Here is a 25,566-nt window from a genome sequence, read left to right as displayed (position 1 = left end):
ATCAAGAAGGAGGAAGAGGAGGATGATGCCCTAGAATTTGAGGGAAAGCAAGAGAAACAGAAGAAGAAGGGTCTCTCCAAGGTCAAATGCTTCAACTGTGGGGAAATGGGTCACTATGTGAGCTAGTGTCTGAGGAAGAAGAGTAAAGGATAGGTTTTCGAGACCAAGGCAGCGCCAGCAAGGGCAGATAAGGAAGTGGAGACAGATTATGATTGTGCCATGAGTGCTCACATGCCACTTGAGAAGAAGTGGGGAGACATCGAGTTATAGTTAGATAGACTACAGGCAATCAGGGGCACGATCCTTGAGGTACCCAACCTCCTGGATTATACTTGGCTACGGGAGCCCCGAAGAGGAGTAGCAGCGCTGGCGGATGTCGTTAGAGATAGATGCGGATGGAGCGACAAAGAGGGCCATAATGCAGGAGTCCCAAGACAACGTGAGGTAACAGCGAGAGAGGCATAGAGTTGTTGCAACAATGTAGAGGTCAGAGAGGGATCACTTGTTAGCGACAGAGGGAGCTTTAGCATCAAGAGTGTCTCTACCTCGATAGAGATGTCTAAGCTAGGAGATCAGTTACTTACTTCTCAGTAACTAAGTTACAGTGCAACAGTTAGTAGTGGCAGTGCTATAGGCAACATGAGCCAACATGATGAGAGGGGTTGTAGTGTAGATGCAGCAGTGGTAGTGGTAGGGCCATGGGCAACAACAGAGATACAGAGGGAGCTGTCGTACTGATGCAGCAATGTAGAGGATGTTGGGCAGCAGGCCTAGCATCAGCACAGGGACCGATGCCGGATGATCAAGGTGATGTTCAGTGAGGAGTATTAGTAGAGCACAATCCTTGATTTGGGGTAGCATTGGATGTGCTCTAGCCATGAAAATTGGTGGAGAGGCTAAAGCACATGAGATCTCCAATACCCATAAATGGTTTGGGCAGATTCTAAATAGTTTGGGAGGTATTAAAATAATTATTATTTTTAATGGAGTCCCTAAGTCTAAACTTAGGGAAAATAAAATATTAATGTGAATTAATATAAAATTGCGTTAGAAGGGTCCAAAAGTCATGGATCAAGCCAGAGTTAATCTTAGCCGTTGATTAGGGAATTAATCTTGGCTGTTGAATTGTCAACGAGAAAAGTATAAAAGGAGGCTTGAGGGTCACTTGGAGAACACACCGAGTTGATCAAGATTTCAATCTTTTGGTGCAGGGTTTGCTGAGGAAGTCGAAAGAGTGATCAGAGTTGCAACTGAGGGGCATAAATATAAAAGTAAAGAGGCAGAGATAGTACTTGGCGGATCAGCGCAGAAGCCGAGAGAGAGGGACGCAGAGCCAGTAAGAGATTCACGCAGAGGCAGCTAGGAGCTGCGCAATGCCTCAGAGAGCCAGCGTGGGTGACGTAGAGGCTCTAAGGGTTGACACAGTGCCTCCAGAGGCTGATGTAGGGCGAGCTAGGGTGACACTAGGCTGGAAAGGGCCGACGCAGTTCCTAGAGGCTGACACCAGGGTTTTCGTGGGGCAGATTGGAGCTGGGAGCTGTCAGAGTGTTTATCCGAGGTTTCAATCGGAACATCTGTCTCCGACTGAGAGGTACTACTGCCGAGATTATTCTCTGTTGGGTGAGCTGGTTTTGGCACCCAGATTGTATTCTGAAATTGCTTAATAATTAAAACCCTCATATCGCTGCACCGGTTTTCCCGCATTGGGTTTTTTTGGGGACATTGGTCCAAAAACAACGGTGTCACTTGTGTACTTGTTTTGTTTCCTTCAGTTGATGATCTGTAATGTGTTGAGCCTGTACTTGTATTTATTTTCAATATTTACATGGTAAATAACTTGTTAATTAATCAGAACAAGTAGGCATAAATAAATCAGAAAAGTACATGAAGGGTTTCTAACAGGTTAGACTTGGAAATTCCAACACTTACATGCAGTGGGAGGAAAGCACCCCCTAACCTCCATCACCCTGTCACCCATCACCACGATTGGAGGGTTAGAAATCTCCAATTAATCACAAAACAAATAATAATTTTTAAAATAATTCAATGATATAAAACTTTACATGTTGTCAATATAATATTTAATATCATTACGAGTGAATGTATTGGCCCTGCTCCCCCACCACTACTATGACCCTTGTTCCCTTAAGGTTTTGAATGCTATAAGCTATTGTCATATATATAACTTATTTATAACATTATCTATGTGATAAAGTCAAGTTAATGTAAACCAAATATCCTTTGTCATTTTCTCTTTAGATAAAAGGCATTAAACACAAGGAATGCCTCAAGATTACATTTTATTTATCTGTTAAGGCATATAGTTCTAATGACCTTCATACAAGGAATGCCTTAAGGTTATACTTTATTTATGGGCAATTAAACAAATATTTTTAATTTTTAATTTTGTAATATTAAATTTTGGCTTTTATGTTGACAAAAATCTCCATTTCTTTTGTAAATTATTTTTGCATTACCTCAAAATTTCAAAATAAATCATCCCAAGCATCATAGTTCATACTATTATCAATCTTAATCTGCCTTGAGGGAAATCATATCTATTAACTAATAATCTAAGGGCAAGTATATCAAAATAAAACATCTAATGTTAAAAACTACTAGAACTATCAAAGATTGAACTACATAGAGAAGTAAAATAATTGCATAAAGACATGTGATCAAGAGTATGAAGAAGTCATTGGAGTAGGGCCTTGGCCACTTGTACTAGCAAGAATAGAGGGCTTAAGCTCGCATTTAAGATGACTTTCTAGGTGAGCTAATTGAGCATCCAAGCTAGCTAAATATGAATGTTGGTATTGTTGCACTCGCTTGATCTCGTTCAAGGAAGGGATAATATCATTATGGTCTCTGTGCTTCCCTTTTAAGACCCTGCTCAAAGAGTTTTCATCTCCTAATGGAGGGTGATGGAGTTCAGGTACTGGCTCTGTCTTCCCCTGGTAGGACCAGGGTTAGGAATCTAATTGGCTACTTCCTCTAGGATTTTAGAGTCAGAATATGCTTGACGATCATTAATGGTGAGGGTTTCAAGCTGGTGAATTTCTTCATAAATGTTAGGAGCTGTAGTGGAGTGGAAGATATTCATGGCTTACTGGGCCTGGACTTGGGCACGCGGTTAGCCTTGCGATCCTTACCACATCTCCACTGCGACTATGCATATGTTGCTAGGGCATTTTACACCAATAGGAAAAAAACTCTGAAAGACAACTGTCCCACAACACACTCGAACTAAGGGGGTTGAGATTAAAAGGGTTAAAACAAAAGAAATGCCAGGAGATATAGAGAATTCAAGACAAACCAAGCTAGTAAGAATAGAAAGACCATTAAACCAAAGACACATATGAACACGTCCAGGTAGGGTGACCCACTCACTGGGAATCACTAAAGTGTAGGTCACAATGGACCCCTATAAAAATTCAAATAAAACCACCAAACTTGTTCCACAAAAACTCAGAGCCATAACAACAAATAACAAATATAGATAGATAAGCTTGTAATTTGATATCACCAACCCACTTTGTCGGAGTCAACAAATTTGAAGATACTGAGTGCAGGGTGGCGCCGCTCACAACTTCCACCTTTAGCTCTAGTGAAATTCACAGAGTCTTGTGGCGTGAAGTCTGAGTGTGCCCACATTCTAGCTCTGGTCCTAAATCTAACATCCTAAGCGAGCAACTCTTCCCTTTAGACTTAGAGGTCGAAGTAGCTTGCACACAAACCTAGGTCACTGTCACTTCATTACCAGAGGCATGCGACCCCATCTCAGGAAAAGGCCAAGGATCACACCATGGCTCTTGAATCTTCCCTCTATGCACAAGCCTGACATTGTTAGACAACCGAGAAAATAATCCTACTAGTGGCGGTGAAGGAGTCCAGTCACTCCATAAATTTCAGAGAACAAAGTCTCTCTTCACAGGATAAGAGAACAGAGGAAGGCTTAACATCGTAGTGAATGAAGAATAAATAGTTCGCATGTGTTATGCATGGCGTGGGCTAGCCACATGAGCGCTACTCTTACATGTCGTGGGAGGCAAGCAACCCTCAACCTCCATCACCTCGTCACCTATCACCATAATCGAAGGGTTGGAAATCTCCAATTAATCACAAAACAAATAAATAAATTTTAAAATAATTAAATGATATAAAAATTTACATGTTGTCAATATAATATTTAATATCACTAGGAGTGAATGTATTGACCCTGCCCCTAATACGAGCTTAGATTCATCTTAACTCTAGATCTCTAAACGCTGAGAGAAATCTATAAGTGTTGAGAGAGATCAAATCTCTTTTCGTTGAGAGAGATCAAATCTCTTTTCACACTAAAAGAGGTTTGCACCTCAAATAGAGATTTAATCTCTCTTCGAGGCTTGGTAGATCCAACGTTAAGATGAATCTAGATTGGTTTCATTATTAGCTTTTAAAAAGGCCACGTTAGATAAAAATACCAAGCAAAAAACCATGGATTCCAAATACTATGAGAAAAAACCATAACCTTAAAATTTTTTATTTTTATTTTTTTAAATGTTAAACATTACAACATCTTTAGCATATTCAATTAGAAAACCTCTAGGCACAACAATTCTATATATACCTTATGTTTTGTATTAAGTATTAAAAATATAAAAAATAATAAAACTAAAATTAAAATAAATTTATAAAAAAATATTTAATATAATAATGATTTTAAACCTAAAATTAAAATGATTTTATAAAAAATTATTTGGTATAATAATCGTCTTTTTAATATTTCTATTCATTATAGGAATTTATTGTTATTTGATTTTCTTAAGCTCAATTTGATTTTTTTCCTATCCTCTTTTCATGAAAGGTGTTGTAATTCTTCATCTATATATATATATATATTTCAATACCTAAGGTTATTATTTCTCCTAATTTTTAGTAAAGTGAAATGCTAGTTTAGATCTCCTAATTTTTAGTCTAGTGAAATGCTAGTTTAGGTATTTGCACCCAAGTGCATGGTACAACGGTCGGGGCAGTTGGTTGCTTCGCACCCCGCCCGCGTTTGATCCCCCATGATGTCGCTGCGCTGCAGCCTTTACTGTTCTATTGCGAATGTATTCCGGATGTGACAGCTCAGATGTGATGGATGTCAGCTAGTCTGATATGTATAATGTATAAAAAAGAGGGCCCCATATCGCTTCTTCTGGGAACTAGTCCCTCCCATTTAAATAAAGAAATGCTAGTTTAGGTATCTAGGGTTTTAATTAATCTATTTATATATTTAAATACTTAAATTAGAATTATAATATGAATTTTCATAATATAATCAAAATTCATTTTAAATATTTTTATATACTAAAGATGAAATAATATTAATATTTAAAAAATTATTTAGGATTTATTTAAATTAATTTTTCCATATCTTCAACGTAGTCAAAAGTAGCCGTTTTATATCTATTTAACCGGTTGCCATGCTTTGATTCTTCATCTTGTCTTGATGAAGAAGAAAGAAAGAAATTTAACGTCCACTAGGCTAAAGATAGCCTATGGAACATATTGCTTCTTCATCTGCTTGATGTATTAGGCCTTTTTTCTGTGAAGCTTCAAAATAAATGCTCCCAATTTCTTCTCACATTCTAAAATGATGAACCACACTCGTTCCAAACACGTCAATAAAATGCTTCTTGATGTAATTATTTCTAAAATAATTTCTTATAATGTTTATAGAGAAGAGTCTTAGGAGAAAATCACATCATAATTCATTTGTCGACGCGTATGAACCACACTTGTAGGTTCCAAACTCGTTGACAAATGAATTATTATGATGTGATTTTCTCCTAAAAGTCTTATCTATAAATTTGATATGGATCACAAAAGCTTAAATTCAACCAATTTAACTTTTATCTTGCAAGTCAAATGCACTGACAAATGAAAAATGTTCAAAATTCTTATAATATTATTATGGATCACAAAACCCTAAACTGATAGTAACTCTTGTTATTTAATCTTTACACGAGAAATTTAAATTTATCTTTTAATTTAGGAGTATTAATTATACACTTAATTTATCTTTTAATTTAGGAGTATTAATTATACACTTAGCTTATAACGCAGTTCATAAACGAAGAATATTTACAGCACAAATTCTTTTTGAGTCCCTATATACAACTCTGGTTGAGTTAGCTCCACGGTGGTTTGATTCAATCCTCGGTGAAAATGAAAAATTTAAATGATATATATGAAAGGAAGGCGGTTTTCTTTGGATTGGGAGTTATGGTTTTAACGCCCGAGGGTTTCCCGGGGCTTCTAACGGCAAACATAACGACGACGTCAGTTCACCTAACAGCTCTGTTTTCTTTGCTCTAATTTCAGGTGGCCTTCCCTATGTGTTGCAGTTGTCCTCCTCCATCGACACTCGAAACCAATCCATTCATCCATCAATCTTCTCTCTCTCACCTTCTTTTGATCGTCTTATCCAATTTATTTTCTGCAGCTCAAGCCTAAGCTTATTCATGATGTTTTTGCAGGGGAAAACCATCCTTCTGAGCTCCATTTTCTTCTAACAATAAGTTTCAGGATAGCATCTAAAGCAGAGGGCAGGTAAAAGAAAACAGTTGTTATTACATTGGGTTGCGGGTGAAAAGCTTACAGGAAGGTTACAGAGAGTTTATGAGTACTGAAAGCAGCTGAAGAATGAAGAGTGACAGCAAGGTTGGCAATGGGAATGGGGGAGATGAGCGCATTAAGGGGCCATGGTCTCCTGAAGAGGATGCCGTTCTGAGTCGGCTTGTGGATAAATTTGGAGCCAGGAATTGGAGCTTGATTGCCAGAGGCATTCCTGGTCGATCCGGAAAATCATGCCGTCTTCGCTGGTGTAATCAGCTGAACCCAGGGGTTAAACGCAAGCCTTTCACTGGTAACTTTCAATCCTCCATTGTTTCTATCATCTTTTTGAATCCCAATTATGGACTTTACAGTTGGGTTTCTTATAATTGAGCTTTTAAATCTCCTTATTTAATTCATTGGTCCGTAATTTTAAATCACCTCATTGATTTTTGCTGTTTCGTGCTGTATTCTATGTCGAATCTCATCTTTTTTTGAAATGCATTTTCAGTCTTCTTGTTTGATAATCTGTTTCTTTTTTATTCAGCTTACAATATCATCTGTTCATATTGTACGCTTTGGTTCGTAATGTTCGATAGCTCAAAGGAGTTGGTTTTATATGGTATTTGGTAGAATCTATGAATGTTAGCTAGCTGGGTTTAGCCAGTTGTATTGTATCATTGATTATTAATGCCATTAGCAACTGTACTGTACGATGCATTATAGGTATGCCACATGCTTCTATCTGAGTCTTTAGAATAAAATGTAGTCTGATACATCTAGTTAGTTGTGTTCTCTTATTCTTTGATATGGAAGGTCAAACAGAAAAATTAAGGTCAATTCTCCGAGTCAGATTAATTAAACTAAGATTTGAAGTGGCTGTCCAGTGTATTCCATCAAGGTTATTTAAATAGAGACTAGTGATTTACCTGAAGAATTGTAATTTAGCATTTCTTACCAAAGATTTTTTTACTCAATCTGCAAGAACAGGGTTGCATCGAGCCCTTAGCCTCCTATTCACGTGTTTTGATTCTTTGGAATAATTTGATTTCATGGTTTTTAAAACATGCTCCTTGAACATCTGTCAGTCAGTCATGTCTGATCTTCATAGAGAAAATGGTAGTAGGTACAGAAAAAACTTCTGTAACAGGCACTGCATCTTACAGCACTATCACACATGAACTACTCAGTAGTTCGAGTTGTTTTGGTCTATAATAGTTATAGCTGGTTGTTACATGAAAAATTGGCTATCACATGTATATCTAAGAGAATCTCCAATACAACTGACTGATTAAACTTATGTATTGTAAGTTGGCATCTAAATCGTCGAGGAAATTCAACAAAGTAATTCTACTACCAGCGAAATCATCTACTCCTGGTGTTTATGTAACGTATTAACTGTCCAAGTACTTTGATCAACATCTGCCTTTTTTATAATAATTTGCAAAGGCTACAGCTGTGGTCTGTTGGGTACGGTCATCAAGGTTGAATGTAGGATCTTGGTTTATCATTTTCAACAGTGGGAGGTCAGATGCAGTTTAATGTTTGAAATGATTTTTTTTTTCCTCTAACGACATTCTACAAAGTTGTGAGAGGTTAATGAAAGTTTCAAATTACTGTAGTAGATGGATTTCTGATATATCAAGACAGGATGTTTTGCTTATTTTACTCTCAAATTACATACAAGAATAATTTTTTCACCTATTTGAAAAATATGCATCCTATATATTATGTTTAAAAACAGAAAATTTTATCATAATTATCATTAAATTGTTAATGGCACCCAAGATGATACTCTCCCTTGAAATAAGCAAGTATTGCCAACATATCTTCTTTCACACCAATTTCTAGAGAGCCTATATCTGTGTTATACATTTTCATCCTAGCTGAAAACTAAGTAGCTAACTAAGTTTTAGAAGATGCTTTTCTAAGGCAAAAAGTTAACAGCTTTGTCACTGAAGGTGGCTTGCATCTTCTTTTCCATATAAGAGTAATTCCTATCAGCGTGGGAGTAGTCCATATTTCTCCACCATTCTACTGAATCATTTATAGAGCCAAAAAATACCCCCTTGCAACTAAGAGGCCCAACCAAAAAGGGCTTTCTATTTTTATGAGAACCATCCCCACAATTCCTAAGCCACTCGGCATTATCCTCCCACCCCCACCAAAAAAAAAGAAAAATCTCAATTGTCTTGTCTGATTGATATATAACAGAAACCATCAGCACTACACTTGGTTAATTACTCAGCAGCCTAGAAATGCAGATTTATGTCCTGTGCCTCTTGTGCTTTGCGGTTTGCTTGGGATAGGTGAAGGAAGCTTCTGCAGGAACCCTAGGTTCTAGGCTTAGGCCTGCAGTCTTGTGCCGCGTGCTATCCTTCGAGTCTAAGCAAGGAGATCGGATTGGTTTGGATCTACTAATGGATCAGGAGATCGGATTGGTTTGGATCTACTAATGGATCAGGAGTTCGCAACCCTCCTAGTTGTTGTCTCAATTTAATTACAGAACTCCTCTCCAGGGTTGCGGGGGAGCGCTCCACCCCCCTCCTCTAACTCGCTCATGAAGTGCGCTCCCAAAAAAAATTCGCTCCCTTGTTTTTTTCGCAATTTTTTTATGCAAACACATTCCAAATGCAATTTATTTTTAAAGAAACAAGAATTTTTTAGTGGGGCAACCTATTGATCAAGCCTATGGCCCTAGTATTGATATTCAATTCATGGTAATGTTAAATATATATAGTAGAAGGATGAAAATGAAAGATAAAATAGAACATCCTTTTACTTAAATTTTTAACATTACCATGAAATGACTTAATGACTTAAGATGTTTGAGAGTGGTTTCGACCTGATTGGATTTCATATGGAGAAAGTAAAATTATAGATCTCACTCCAAACCAATAGACTTATCAATTTTTCAGGATTTCAGGATTGGGGGGATTGCAATGTTTCCATTGGATTTTGTCATGTACTAGGGTATGGAACTCGTCAAGAGCACCAATCCTTGTATGTACTTTGATGTTAGTGACATTGGTTGTCGAAATCCTCTATCATGGCCCTACTAAAATTGTACCCATCACTCAAACAAAATCTTGACTTGAAATGCGACATTTTTTCTATCTTATGTTAATCCTTAGAGGGTGATATTAATGACAAATATCCCAAGATAGACAATGATTTTGATGATATGTAGGTATTTGTTGTAGCATGATTTTTTTGGATGATAGAGGCCATCTAGAGCCTGTTTGTTGATGTATTTTCAGTTCAGAGATGGATTGCACTCGATGCTATTTTGGTTATGTGCACCCTTACATGCTACATATATCAAAACTTGTAACTTGTGGACTTGTGGTTGATGAAGATTGTAATTACTAGATGATTGATGTTATATGGTTTAATCCTTGTGTTTATGCTTTTTATAACTTATTCATCGTTGTACATGCTTTCTCAGAAATTAGATATTTCTCGTGGAGACAAGAGGCCCAAGCATTAGCAATAGATAATAGATTTACTCGTCTTTTCTAATTTCTAGTAGTTTTTATAATTGTTGACTCTTTCATATTTATTATGATATTTTTTGTAAACAATATATGACAATCTAAGTTTGAAGTTTGAAGTTGGCAATTATAACCCATTGGTAATGAATCATAAATATGATGCTTCGTGAAAGTTGAAAGTTGAAACATTTCATTTCATGTTAGATATTCTTTGTTATCGTTTGGTTTCTTGGTAATGGTAATGGTTACAAGGACAAGTTACAACTTTAGTGATCAATGATGATAAATGTCATATATCGAATTTTGAAAGCTTGAAACTTTAAGATGGATGAATCATGAGATTCAATATGTTGTATGTTACTAACTTGTGGACATGTTTGATGAAGATTATAACTTCTAAATAATTGAGGATTTTTTCTTCAATCAGTGTTTTTATGCTTTTTATATCTAAGTCATCATTCTACATGCTTTTGTTGACATATATGCATCAAAGTATATAAAAATATATATTATATAAAAATTTGCTCCCAGTTCGCTCCCAAACTGGGAGCTTTTGAAAATGTTGCTCCCGCTCCCGCTCCCATTCCCAAGTAACCTTGCTCCTCTCCTCTCACCAACAGATTTTCTCTTTGAACAAGGTAAGTTTTTTGGGTTTTCTAGCTTTTTTTGGCTTTTTCTTTTGGTCGGGCAACCCACCATGGCCAGTTCGGCCCAGGACGCGCAACTTTCTCAAGAGCTTTCGACTTTTAATAATATGGTCGCAAAAAGGCCCATCCCTCTAAATTCGTAAAAAAGCTCGATGGCATTCCTAAAATTGTGATTTCATCTCCTCAAGCTTGATTGAGGGCCCTTCAATTAGCAGATCAGGGTTTGGTTGGACAATTTACTAGTTTGTGGCCCTCACCTAGATTAGTGAGATGATGGATTGAGACTAATTGGAAACCCAAAAGGAAAAGGGAAGTGGTTTCTTCCTTTGCCAGAAAAGGCTTATTCACCTTTTATTTTGAGCTTAAGGAAGATCATGATCTAATATTCAGAAGTGGGCCATATTTCATGGGGTCTAAAGGGCTTTATTTGGACAGATGGGACCCTAACTTCAACCCAAACTGTGATATCCCTAGGACAGTTCCAGTATGGGTTAAGTTACCATACCAACCTCTTCATTGTTGGAATGATGCCACTTTTAGGCTCATTGGCAATTCTCTTGGAAAATATATCCATTGTGCTAAATCCAGGGAGGGGCTGTTTGCCTGTGCTTGAATTTGTGTGGAAGTGGATTTGGAAAAGGGGCTTCCGACAGCAATAAACTTATGCGTTGATGACTGAACGCACATCCAGGAAGTAAACTACGACCAACTCCCCTTCAAGTGCCAGATCTGCCACAAATATGGACATTTTACTAGAAATTGCATCAAAGCCCTAGTCAGCCAAGAAAATCAAGGAAATCAAGGGGATCAATGGCAACAATCCAAAAGAAGGGTCCCTAATAAACAACAACCTCCTTAATAAGGGAAGAATGCCCAACATGCTAAAGACACGACAAATCCTAATAAGACCAACACCAATAAGGAGGGTACTAGCCTATCCAGGAGTCATAAAGGAGAAAAGAATAAATACAAAGTATTGGCATAAATTAATGAAGAAGAAGGAACTTCTAAAAGGTCTACAAAGTTAGATCTTCAAAAGAATTCATCTCACAATCCTGAGCAAGTTTTAGAAGAGGAGAATAGAACTCTTGAAATCTCTCAAAATGCCTCAGTAGATATGTCGAGGAGGAAGAGGACGACTTCCTCTCATCAAAGGAAGCCATAAGCCCTGCGATAATGGCTAGTTCAGCAGATGAAAAATCAGAAGCTGAAAAAGCCACAGATTTGGAAAGGAAAACCCGCCACACAGGAAGGAAAACCAATAGGGAAATCCACACAACTCAAATTGAGAGATAAAAATTAGGATATCAAAGCACCATATGTCGCTAGTTAGCTGATCACGATAACAAAGAAGGAAAAAAGGGTGCAGTGGCAGGTCCCTTGAAGGGGGCAACTCAACCTAAAATGAATATAGTTTCCTAGAACTATAGGGTCCTAGAACTAAGAGAATTACAGAAGCAAAATAATTGATAGCAAAAGAAAAGCTAGCTGTAGCCCTCTTCCAGGAGACCAAACTCAATGAGAAGGATTTCTCATCTAAGCACAAGATATGGAATAAGAGTTGCCATCTTGAGGTTAGCTCTCGGGGTGCCTCGGGGGGTTTATGTATGCTATGGGATCCAGATCAGCTAAAATTAATAGACACTAAGAAAACACAACATTGGATTGCTGCTTCTTTCAACATTCTGGCTTTAAATCAAGTATGCATTATTGTTGACACCTAATCCTCGTGATTGGGTGAATTATTGTAAATAGATAGATAGGAATATGAACAGTCATCGGGAGACGAACTGAACAGTCTCTCCCTCATGTATATAATAAAGACCTACCTGATGAAATAATACAGTTAATTAATTTCTGCTCTATGGAGTTACTGCCTGGCCTGACATGGTATCAGAGCCAGCTCCTTTTTAGCTCTCATGCTCTTTGTAACTCCTCTGTCTGTCTACCATATTCCTTTACCTGCGCCCTCTGTCAGCTAGAAGGTGTCTGTCCATGAATGTTTGCTGTTCTGCCATATTCCATTTATAAGAACTGCGCCTAGCATTAAACCGTCGCCTGAAAGAACTGCGCCTTGCATTAAACCGTCGCCTGACATTCACCTGACATTCTGCTAAATGTTGGTAGCCTGTTCATCTGGATGCGTTGATAGTCTCCCAACACCAAATTCATGTGGCTATTGAATGCCATGAATTTTCACGCCATGAACGCCCGTCCTGTATCATCATCAACCACCTCCATTGCATGAATTGCTTCACCGCTCTCCACCAGAACCTATTCTGATTACTCACTATTCTGGTTTCAAGTCTTGGTTTGTTCAATTTCAAAGTTTCCTGCAGTATTGGCGTGCTGCTGTATAGAAACGCTGCCTGGTTTGCCATGCGCTGGATCAAGCAATGAATGGACAGAGAGTTTGCAAGCCTAGAGTCTGAATTTCTTATGTTTAAATTGCACGAGTCTGAATTGCTTATGTTTAAATTCCACGCTAGAGTAGATGCGTTATATGCATGTGCCTTGGGTAAATCCCACGTCGATTCAAATTCTTTTCATTTTACACCGATTGTGTTACGGCCCAAAAGGAACATGAAAAGATTTGAATGTAGGTTTTGTTGGCGGTTTTCCTGAAGTTTCCAGAGAGAGTTGCTATCCCATTCGCAGTCGTAAACAACCCATAGAAGGAAGAAATAATAAAGCTCGTTGCTGCTGAATTCTTGATCTCTGACGCATAATACGTCGGCTAGAGAAGATGTTGTGGGGACCGGTTGTAAATGCCTACCCTCTGTGAGGCAATCCGAAACTCGGCATTGAACTCCAGGCTGCAGTAGTGGGTGCCACTCCAAATGGTATTTTTTTTGATGATGTTTAAACTATAATACCGTATGTATTCTTTGAACGCTGACATGGTAGCAGAATAGATAAAGCTGATTGCTGGGAATTGCAGAGGCGCTGTGGGTGATGTTACATGCGCGCCATAAAAAAGAAGGGATCTTTGTATCTTGGTTCTTCAGAGGGATTTCTTAGTTTTCAGGAAATTGAATTAAATTTGGAGAAGTGCTTAAGCTTTTTGCAGTCTTGTGGTGTATTTCATGTGGCTTAAAATCAGAGATACATCTGTCTCAAATTATTCTTGAAAATAACCTAAATACTTCTCTGTATTTGAGAGTCCAAATACATCTGGACTACATTCTTCAGTTTTTCTTTGGTAAACGCAGTGCTGTTGAGGGTATTTTATACTGCCATATTTTGTGCTTTGAATCTGTTGTCCCATTATATCAGAACTATATTTTTTTCCATTAAGAGTAAAAGATTTGCAGCCGAAATTTTATTTGCTACAGTATGCATTCAATCATATCTATGGTGGGAATAGTTCTCACTGGCAAGGAGAACTATCCTGAATGGTCCTGGATGATAAAACACACCCTCATTTTCAATGAGTTGTGGAAAGGAGTGTGTGTCGGGGACGGAGACAATGACCCAGTACAACCTACCTCAGACAAAGAGCTCGTCATTTGGGAAAACAAGAATAGCAAAGCCTATGCATTAATCGCAACATCTGTAAATGAAGAGGTGAGTCGCCATATTTCGTCATATTCAACTGCCTTTGAAGCCTTACAAAAGCTGAAAGAACTCTATGACTCACATTCTGCACTTGAAGTTGTTCAACTCATGATTAAACTCTTCACTCTTGAACTGCAAAATAATGATCCTCTTGCTCTTGCATCTGAAGTAAAGTCTATAATGCATGATATCAAATCTACTAAGGTTGAATTGGATATTCCTTTTATTGCTTTTCTCAAGGCACTTTATCGTACTTACTCCAATTATCTTGAGTCATTGCATTGATTGCAAGCTAATGGAAATCTCAAAGATATAACCTTTGACTCTCTTGTGAAAAAGTTTGCTGAAAGATAGAAAGCTTTTGGAAAGAAAACAACCCCTGAATCTTCTGAAGAGACTGTGTGCCTTGCTCATAAAGAAAAGCATCCTGCTCAAGATTCTACAAGAGGAAGAGGTGGACGAAGAGGAAGAGGAAGATATTTCAGAGGCAAGGGGGTAGACATTCTCAAGGAGAAAAGGCAGATTTGCATTGCATTCGCTGCAAAAGAAATGGATCACATGATGCCTCTACATGCAAGCTACCATGGGACAAAATTGAGCAGAAAAGAAACCAACAAAAAGATAAAACTGATGATACAGACAAAGGTAAAGCACCTGAATCCGCTCACTATGTTGAGGCACAATGTAACATTGGAGTAAATGAAGATTTGTTTAATGCTTCACTTGTTTTATGGAAAAATGATTTGTTGCTTGATTCAGGAGCAACCTGCCACATGACTCATAGAAAAGATTTTTTTGGGTCTATTTGCACAATCTCATATTGGGTCTATTTGCACTGATAATGGAAAAGAATACACATCAAATGAATTTGAAAACTATCTTCGCCAACATGGGATCAAACATCAAACAACTGTGCCTTATAATCCCCAATAGAATGGTGTAGTTGAAAGAATGAATAGAACAATCTTGAATATGGTACGATCCATGCTTTTCTTCAAAAATGTAAAGATAATGTTTTGGGCTGATGCTGTTCTATGTGCTGCATATATAAAGAATAGATGTCCATCTAATGCTATAAGAAACAAGACTCCTTATGAATTGTGGTATGGACATGTTCCTTCGGTAAAACATCTCAGGGTCTTTGGTTCCACCTGTTATGCTTTGATACCAAAGGTACATAGAAACAAACTTGGTGCTAGAAGTCGTAAGTGTATTTTCCTGGGGTATTCAAACACCTCTAAAGCATATCGCCTCTATGATGAAGTAAATAAGAAATTTGTTGTATCTAGAGATGTAATTTTCCTTGAATCTTCCAAAACTGACAATGTTGTTGAGCGGCAACTTGATCGCTTGGATAGATTCGCAAAAGAAAAATCATTTCAAGAATTTGATAATGAGATTCCACATCTTGAAGGGGGGATTCCTATACTAGATCAACATGTGGAATCTTCTTCTGAAGAACACTCTCCCCCGCATGAAACTCCAACAACGGATGATGCCTTAAGTGATGTAATGGATAGAATTGGGAGACTCAATCTTGATTCAATCCCAACTCAATCAACGGAGCAGCCTGGACCATCTCAAAAAGGTCCCCCAAAGTGGTTGACAAAGACACTTGAAAGTGTTCATCTTGATGAAGTTGGAAAGACAGGAACCAGAAATTCAAACCGGCAAAATGGAGGTGATGTAGATGACTCTAATTCACCTGTTGATATGGATGTTTCTTATGATTGTGAATTGAACTTGTCTACAGATTTTGAACCAACTTCCTTCAAAGAAGCTGCTTCTCATGATGAATGGAAAGAAGCAATGCAAAAGGAGTATGATGCCTCATAAAGAACGACACTTGGAAGCTGGTTGATCCTCCATTTGGAACCAAACCAATTGGCTGCAAGTGGGTCTACAAGAACAAGTATAAAGCTGATGGTTCACTTGACAAGCACAAAGCTAGGCTTGTGGCAAAAGGTTTTGCACAGAAGGAAGGGGTCAATTATGAGGAGACTTTTGCCCCCACAGCAAAATGGGCTACCATCCGGACACTTTTTGCACTAGCAGCTCAGAACGGTTGGAAAGTCCATCAAATGGATGTAAAAACTGCTTTCTTGAATGGAGATTTAAAAGAAAATGTTTTTATGTCCCAGCCTGAAGGATTTGCTGTGAAAGGACAAGAACATAAAGTATGCAAACTTGTGAAGTCCTTGTATGGCATCAAACAAGCACTGCGAGCCTGGTATGAAAAACTAACTGAGCATCTTTTGAAACTCAATTTCAATCATTTTGATCTTGATGATGCAACTTTATTTGTCAAGAAAGTTGGCAAAACAGTTGTATATCTTGTGGTATATGTAGATGATCTTTTAATGATAGGGAACAATGAAAGCTACATTGCATCCATAAAGAAGGAATTGGGGAAAAGTTTTGAAATGACTGATTTGGGCTATGTTCATTACTATCTTGGCATTGAAGTAACCCAACATCCAAAGTCCATATTTCTTTCTCAAAAGAAATACATTGGAGATTTGTTGAACAGGTTTGGCATGACAGAGTGCAATCTTCTTACTACTCCAATGGAACAAAACTTAAAGCTCACATCTATTGAAGGAAAGGAATTTGAGGATGCAACAAAGTATAGACAGCTTGTAGGAAGTCTCAACTACCTAACTACTACCAGACCAGACATTTCATTTGTTGTTGGAATCCTCTCCAGGTTTATGCAAAAGCCTTGTGAGGGACATTGGTTTGCTGCAAGAAAAGTTCTAAGGTACTTGAAGGGAATTCAAGACTTTGGAATCAAGTATACACAGGTGGACGACTTCAGATTGATTGGATACTCTGATTCAGACTTCAATGGAGACAAAGAAATTGGAGTATCTACTTCAGGATATGCTATGAGTCTTGGATCAGAAGCTGTCTCCTGGAGATCACGCAAACAATCAGTTCTAGCAGATTCCACAATAGAAGCAGAATACGTGGCAGCAGTTGAAGCAACAAAAGAAATTGTGTGGCTCAGGAAAATTCTTGAAGATTTGCAGGTAAAACAAGTACAATCAACTCCACTCATGATTGACAATACCTCTACAATAAAGTTGGCCAAGAACCCAAAGTTCCATGATCGAACGAAGCACATCAATACTAAATATCATCTGATTCGACATCATGTTGAGGCCAAAACAATCCATCTCCGTCATTGTTCCACAAATGAGCAAATTGCAGACATCTTCACCAAAGCGCTTGGTAGGGAAAAGCTTGAACGATTCAAAATGATGCTTGGACTCACCAACATCCCTTTAGATTAAGGGGGGGAATGTTGACAGCTAATCCTTGTGATTGGGTGAATTATTGTAAATAGATAGATAAGAATATGAACAGTCATCAGGAGACGAACTGAACAGTCTCTCCCTCATGTATATAATGAGGACCTACCTGATGGAATAATACAGTCAATTAATTTATGCTCTATGGAGTCACTGCCTGGCCTGACAATTATAATAAATCTCCATATGCCTATTCTTTTTCGTGAAAAGCAGGATTGTTGGAAATCCCTAATGGAGCTTAAAGATACATCCTTTGGCACAAATTGCATCATTGGTGGAGACTTTATTACCGTCCTTCATCAAAAGGAAAAGAGGGGAGGTACATTGGTCTGGGATCAATACCAAGAAGCTATGGAGGACCTAATTAGTTCCCTCCACCTGATTGACATAAAGCTCTTTAAGATGAGATTCACTTGGAATAACAAAAGGTTGGGCCCATGATACATTGCAGCTTGTTTGGATAGTTTTTTGGTTGCTGACAACTTTGTCTCTCTAAATCTCAGGCTCTAGTTTTTTATTCTTCCTTGGAATGGATCGGACCACCGACCCATCATGCTGAAAATAAGTCTGCCACAAAACTATGGCCCAATTCTCTTCAGATTTTCTGCTCTCTGGCTTCAATCTCTTGGTTTCTTAAATGTCGTAGTTGCTTCATAGAGCACAAGTGGGTTGAAGGTAGCCCAATTGGTATTTTGGAGACCAAGGTAAAAAGGCTCAAACATGAAATCAAACTCTTGTTGAAGAACGGGAAAGCAACAAATCAATCTATAATTGGAGAATCAAGTTGAATGTATTCAATCTCAAATTGAAGCTGAGTATGTTACAGAGGACCTTATGTGCTAAGAAGTTAAAACCTTCTAGTTGTATCATGTGCTCCTAAGGCAGGAAGAGGAGCAGTGGAGGTTAAAATCAAGGAGTGTATGGTTAAAATCTGGAGACAGGAACACATAGTTCTTCCATAATCAAGCTAAGAATAGGGAACGAAAAAATAACATTTCAGAAATCTATCACCAAGGAAAATGAGTTGATGACTTCCAGTCAATCCAAGAGGCAACAATCGATCACTATAGCGGCTTGTACCAAGCTCCTGATCAATCAACTGATGAGGAAGATTAATATATGCTGGAGCATGTTCCTAAGATTGTTTCTGAAGAAATGAACACTTCTCTAATTGGCCCTCCTCCTAGAGAAGTAATAAAGCAGGATGTCTTCTCCTTTCATCTGGACAAGGCCTCGAGTCCGGACGGATTCTCTGCCCTTTTTTTCCAGCATTTTTTGGCATATTATTCACAAGGAACTGATCAAAATGATAGGGTACTCGCTCAAGCAGCTTTGCATGGGAGGAGTGATCATTTCCTCATTTCTAGCCCTCATTCTGAAGGAGAATAACCTTTCCTCCTTTTCCAGATTTTGGCCAATATCGTTGTGTAGTGTTGCCTACAAGATCATTTCAAAAATTCTGGTTCTAAGACAATGACGAAAGTCAAAGTCAATGTGACTTGACTTTTGTAAAGAATCGAAACCAATATCCAAAATCTGATCTTGATGAAAGTGCAATTCTGAAAAGTCAACAACAGTCAATGTGCCCTAACCAGACAACAGTCAACGGTCAAAACAACTCCTCTTGAGCTCGGTCAAAGCCAGTCAAACTCAGCCTCCAATGTTGGTCAATATCAACTCAAAACAGTCCTCCAAAGTTTAGTCAAATCTGGTGAAAGGAGAGAGAAAGTCTGCTGTAATTTTCTGCAGTTAAAACAGCAGGCAACCCTGAAGTCAACACTCGTCAAAGTGCCGAGATTTCCTTGATTTCTGTGCCAAACAACTCGGCCTTCCAAGATCGAACTTTTGCTGGTCAAAATGAGTCAAACTGAGGAGAGAAAGTCGGTCAAATCAAAGTCAAACTGTCCTGCTGCAGAAAGTCAACATAGAAACTTGAAAGTCAAAGATGCCTCCAAACCCTCACACCTGTGAAGAAGAATAGGGTGCCTCAGATCTTTACAAACCAATCAATGAAGGAGAGAGAAGAAATGATGTGTTGTTGATGTGCCAAATGAGGTTGAAGGTCTCCTTTATTTATATGTGATGGAGGGGGGTTCAATTTGTCTAATTGACCCCAAGCCGACCTTGACCAAAGTGCACTTGTGGGCTTGATATCAAAAACATATTTCTCCTTGTCCGAATTTAGTGCTTCTAGGGTTAATTTTGGTCCTCTTGGAAAGAGGAATTTTGTCCAAACATCATCTTAGGTCAATGAGCTGCCCAAAGTGGAATTTGGCCCTAGTTGCACATTTTAACATATCTTCTATCAAACTAAGTTACCAATTAAAAGTACAATTCAGCCATAAAGCATCACCTCCATATTAGGATTAATGAGTGACACCCCAAGCTTTCAAAGACTAGTTTCCATAACACATTTCTAGCAAACATTTAAGGCTAAATGCATCAAATTAGTTCCTTTTGCCTTGAGTGCACAACCAAATGATGGAGGTATTAAACTAGTTCTTTCATCTAAAGAGGTTGAGTGTGGCAAACTAGCTCTTTCTACCATATACCACAAAGTAGTTGATTGTGACAAACTAATTCTTTCATTCATGCAATGATTAATGACTCTATTAACCCATAGATTGATAGGCATTGGTCCCATCATTTCATTTTCTTGTTCCCTTCTTCTTCCTTTCCTTTCTTTTCCATATCCCACACCCCCTTCCCCATTTTTATTTCCTTCCATATACTACTACAACCTTTGTTTTGTTAAGGCTTTCTCTTCAAACTTCACGTTGAGCCTTCACTTCATAGCCTTGGAAATCCTACCTTAGGGAAGCCTCTCCTGTGTTGGAGAGGTGACAAGCTAAAGCATGGGGAAGAGTTGTTGAGGTGATAGTTGGCGACCTTCCTAAGTTACACAAAGCTGTCATCTTGGTGCTTGAGACTTTACACTTTTATGGGTATTATATTTTGTTGTAACAATATCAACTTCTAATTTCAAATTTTCATTTAGGAGTTGTATTGATTTGCCATGGCATCTTCCCATTCTTGCTTGCTAACAGCCTTTGTATGAGAATGGGGATCACATGTAGCTATTTTCCTTGAAGTGAAAAATTGGTTCATTTCTTTTGACTATGAGCCTTCCAAGCATCCAAAACACCACCAACATTAGAACTAATTGCTTCAAGTTTTTTCGTATCTCATTTTGGTGATGAGCCTTATCATCAGAAAGGAGATGCAAATGTACTTTGAACATCTCGAGCAGGTTATAAAACTCCCTTATCATCAAACTTAGTAAACGTATCTGGTATGGGCAAAGACAAACATCGAGAAAAACATCAACAAAATTAGAATATATAGGATAAGCCAGACTTGAGGAAGGGGACTTCTCTTTGAATATAACATCCCTTGAAGTGATAACAACATTAGTAGATTGATCATATAGACAAAAAGCCTTAGAGTCCTCACTATAACCAACAAAGGTACATGTGTAACTCTTGGTTTTAGCTTCTTTTTTCTCATCTAGAATGTGGGCCCATGCATCATGTCCAAAGACACCCCTAAATGAGCAACAATCAACTTCCAATTGTTCTAAGCTTCTATAGATGTCATATTCCTAAGAACCTTTATAGGATTGCAGTTGAAGAAATATGATACACAACCTACCACTTCATCCCAAAACTTAATGTTATGCACTTGGCCACTCATCAAGAGTTTGGTTCTTTCTTTTGACAACACCATTATGTTAAGTGGTGTAAGGTACAATGCAGTGAAGTGATGCCAAGATTGGTACAAATTCCTCAAAAGCATGATTTACATCTTCACCACCATTATCAGTGCTACGAGTTTCGATACTTTGACCGCATTAATTTCTGCAATAGATTTGAACTCCAAAATTTTTTCGGGAACTTAAGTCTGATGCTGCAAGAAATGGACCCATATTTGTCTAGGGAAATAATTAATGAAAGTCAATACATATTTTGCGCTTAAAAGGGAGGCCTTGTCCATTGGACCACGCAAGTCACTCGTGAACAATCTACAATGGAGTTGCCATCTTTAGGAGTCATGGAAGGTAAGGTGTGAACCATGTTCAACTTGCTCACAAGGTGCAAACTTTTGAAATTCAAGTGACATTGTCTTTCATGCCAGAAAGGACTCACATCATAAGTGTGGGAAACAAAGACATGAAGACCTTGGCAAAAATCAGATCCAATAAACGTAGAGAACTTATATAGTTTCTCATTAGCACCTACATATCCAGTGGAGACAAGATTTAATATGTAGGTCAAAATTAAACCTTCTTACCAATTTGGGTGACCTAGTAAATGAAGAACAATTTTGCACTAAGATTTGGTACATGATAGACATGATTTATGACACTAGTTTCAACCTTGACATTGTTGGTGCCATAAGTAGAGAGTGCGGTATCATCCTTGATATAAACTTTCTCATCACAATTTTTGTTGGAATCCAAGGCAGAAAGAGTGAAACATCCATATCCATATGATGAATGCCATTGGAATCTGCAATCCAATCACTAGAAGTGTGAACATGCAACACTTTAGAAGTAGCTGTATGAAAGGCCTTTCCATCATTTTGGGGGCGATTTTGCTGTTGATTCAACACTAAAAGCTTCTTGACTTGTTGCATAAGGTCTACTAGTGACGTATGACATTGATTTGTAGGATCCCTAGTTTGCCACAATACCCACAAGGTCTCTTTCTTGATAATTTCTTCCCTTTCGCTGCTTTGGCTGTGATTGAGGTCAAGAATCCTTTTTTGGACCGTTACCACAAAATCTAGCAGGCCTTGGAGAGGGAAACCCTACAAGAAAAGTAGCTAGACCAAGTGCTAACAATGGGGCGATGGCCCATTGTCACCACAACCAAGGCCCCTTGCTCTTTACAGACTTTCACCAATGGGTGGAGTCCCAATAAGATATGATCACCTATGAAAGGTATTATAGGGTTAAAGTATAAGATGGACTAGAATATCTCAAGAAAGGCTCAAATATATGGTATAAGGCTTCAAGAAGCAATATGCCTTTTAGAAGAGAACTAGTAATAAAATGCACAATACCTGGGGTTTCGTGATTTTGCTTGTTTTTAGGTACTCCCAGGATCAAGGCAATAAGGAGAAAAGGCTTCTTGTGATATACTTCAACAAGTACTAAGCTCATACAACCTTCAAGGAAGTCCCCAAGTTGAGGAAAAATAGCTAGGGTTTCCCTCTTAGGGCAACACCTAGGGCAAGAGATTTTATGGATAAAACTTAAGTGGATGCCCACCAAACTTGGAGGTCAAGTAGCCAAGACCCTTAGCTTGATGTTTAGGCTCTCAAGTTCCCACAAAACATCTCCCAAGGAAATTCGCTCTAAGCCCTAGTTAAACGTCCTTCCTTAAGAGCACTGAAATTTCAAGAAGAAGATTTATGGATAAAAAGAGAAGATGATAACCTAGGACTTGGATTAGTGCCTTGTCCTTTGGGCATATGGAGTCTAGGAGGCTCAAGATAAACTAAATTGTTTCTGAGGAGGCTAGAAATTGATGCCCTAGGAATCAATTTCTAGCATTTATCCACTTTTATGGAGAATGGAGTTTGATGGAGAGTTTAGAGGATTCCTCCACTAAGAACATTCGTTACATATTATACAATGAATAACATATGCAATTGTCAACTAGATAGCCTTTCAAAAATTAATTTTCAATAATTAGGGCACAAATTAGCATAATCTAGAATCAACAATACCATTCATTAGACAATTTCAAGATAAAATTCATCAACAATGAGTACTTACAAGACAACATGTAGTATATCCATCCATTATTCAAAGAAATAGCTCCAAATACGATCCAAATAGCTTCCAAACATCGAAATGCATCCAAAAGATCTCCAATAGCCAAGAAGGAACAAGTGCGAAATTCTCTAAAGAGGTTGAATTCTCCACGTGATGATGATGAGAGAGTGAAATGACCTCTCTTATTTAGACATGTCTAATGATCTCTAATTTAGCCTAAAAGCCCGCCCAAGTTGTAAATGATGGGCAAAACTAAGTGAGTTTATAAGCCAACCTCATAGCCAATGTAAAACATAAGAAATAACCCACAAAAGAGGCCGAAATGTTGATGTCATGCATGTGCAGGCCCTTCTAGGGCATGCATTGGGCTTCTCCAATGCTTTGTCTAGTGTATAGGGCTTCAAAAATCTGGATTTAGGGGTTGGCCCTTAAATCTCCATGTAAATCATCCCATGGACCCCAATTTTGTGTTTGGGGCACAAAATGGGTCTCATGGGTCTCTTGGTGATAGAATAAGCTGGTTCTGCTCAAACATTGATGGGTCAGAGGATGGTGCCAGCCCTCCCATGTCTCAAGGGGTGAAACAACCCTCATCTGGGTTGCAGATTAGCTGCCAAAACTCATATATTGTTAAGCCAGCTGGGGGTACGCTGGTCCAAGTGCATCATCTCATGAATAATGTGGGGCAAAGCGCAGACTGCTGGGGTGCTATAGGTTCCCATGGAATGGAATGATGCTCTACAAGTGACAAGAGTCCCATGGCTTTCAACGCTTCACCTGTAGGGTGTCATAATGCTCCTCTAGTGGACCTGGGTCCCAACTAAGTTGCCCAAACCATGATGAAAATCACCTCCAACCCCACACAATGTCCGGCGCTGCATCTTCACCATTAGGTACAATTAATCATTAGTACATCTAAGTAACCAAGCTTGTTAATCAAGGGTAAATTGAGACTTTATACAGAGCTTCTCTTCCAAATTTGGGGTTTTGATCTCATAATAGTGTTACCTCCCTAGGTAGAAGTGGCTAATAGATGACCCTATTAGGTGTTCCCAGCCCCCAAGGGGAAGACATGTCCCTTGTACATCCTTCGATCAATAAGTGGCACATGAATAATAATGGTACGAAATGGGGATGAATGGGTCTTAGGTCCAAATGCCATGGGCAAAGGGGTAGCAATAACGAGGAAGTCTACATATTGGGTATACAAATGTGAGGAGGGATCAATCGTGGTTGCATGAATTGCCCCAACCTTTGCTTTTCCACCCTTCTTTATTTGCCTTTTGTGCTTTTCCTTGATTTTTTCTTTGTATTACTTCTTGAAGCTCTAGGAAATGAGAGCATGCTGTGAATGATGTATAACTGTTATCACCACCTTAAATGTGGGGCAATTCATTGCGCACCAGGGGTTGGGACGTGCATGGATTACTTTAATGATGTGATGGGGCAACTATAGGCCCGAGGAACCAGAGTGATGGCCATAATGATAAGGGGTAGAGCTCATGCTTGGCTCTTACCCATGTGCTATTATTAATGTCCCGACCATCTTTGGCATTTTATGATTTTCCTTTTCTTTTGTTTTTTGCTTGTGGCCATGATATGCTTTTAACTTTCTTTTAGCTGCATCGACCTCTGGGGCAACATTTCCAGCCTCGACGTAGATATGTGAACAAGGGGAGGGGGTCTGCTAGATCCCCGTGGACTCAATGGTCATGTGGACCCAGAGAAGAGAAATAGTGAATAGGGCTTGTAATGTGTAGAGGGAAGTGATAAATATGGAATCAGAAAATGGGACCACACTACCAAAATTGGGTTTTCCAAGTAATATCCTTCTTAAAGCCATAGGTCAATAGTTAGATCCCATAGGATTAGGATTGAAGATTAACTCCCCATTTAAGGTGATGGAACAAAACCATGGTCAAAGCCCTTCCTTCTTCCAAGTCACCCAATAATCCATTCCCAAAATGCCCAAATGAAAAACAAGCATAAGCACCTGATTGCACAATGAAAAATGTACCTTTTGGGTCGGATTGCCCACCTTCTAAAATGTGCTCTTGACAAATGGGTGAGGAAACACACAATTGATGCAGGTGACGGAGATAAAGTGGCACATCACATCGGCTACAAGGTGGCTATCATATATTGCTGACTATTGGATGGAAGAAGATAAATAGGAGAAGAGCTCT

General features: G+C 38.5%; 1 protein-coding gene across 1 annotated transcript in view; it reads left to right on the top strand.

Moving 5' to 3' along the window:
• Nucleotides 1-6,218: 6,218 nt before the first annotated feature.
• LOC149143696 (transcription factor MYB1-like) overlaps nt 6,219-25,566 on the top strand; it is a 161,517-nt gene continuing 142,169 nt past the window's right edge. Inside the window, exons 1-2 of the mRNA XM_089449998.1 lie at nt 6,219-6,354; nt 6,510-6,898. Coding sequence (XP_089306124.1) covers nt 6,676-6,898 — 223 coding nt within the window. The 5' untranslated portion in view covers nt 6,219-6,354; nt 6,510-6,675. The remainder of the gene's footprint in view (nt 6,355-6,509; nt 6,899-25,566) is intronic.

This window comes from Pinus tabuliformis, chromosome X (assembly GCF_031772625.1).
Source record: "Pinus tabuliformis cultivar Carrire ecotype Pingquan chromosome X, CPIR1, whole genome shotgun sequence".
In the NCBI taxonomy this organism is placed as follows: Eukaryota; Viridiplantae; Streptophyta; class Pinopsida; order Pinales; family Pinaceae; genus Pinus; species Pinus tabuliformis.
Note: the sequence above shows the minus strand (reverse complement) of the source record. Positions and strands in the feature narration are given on the sequence as shown.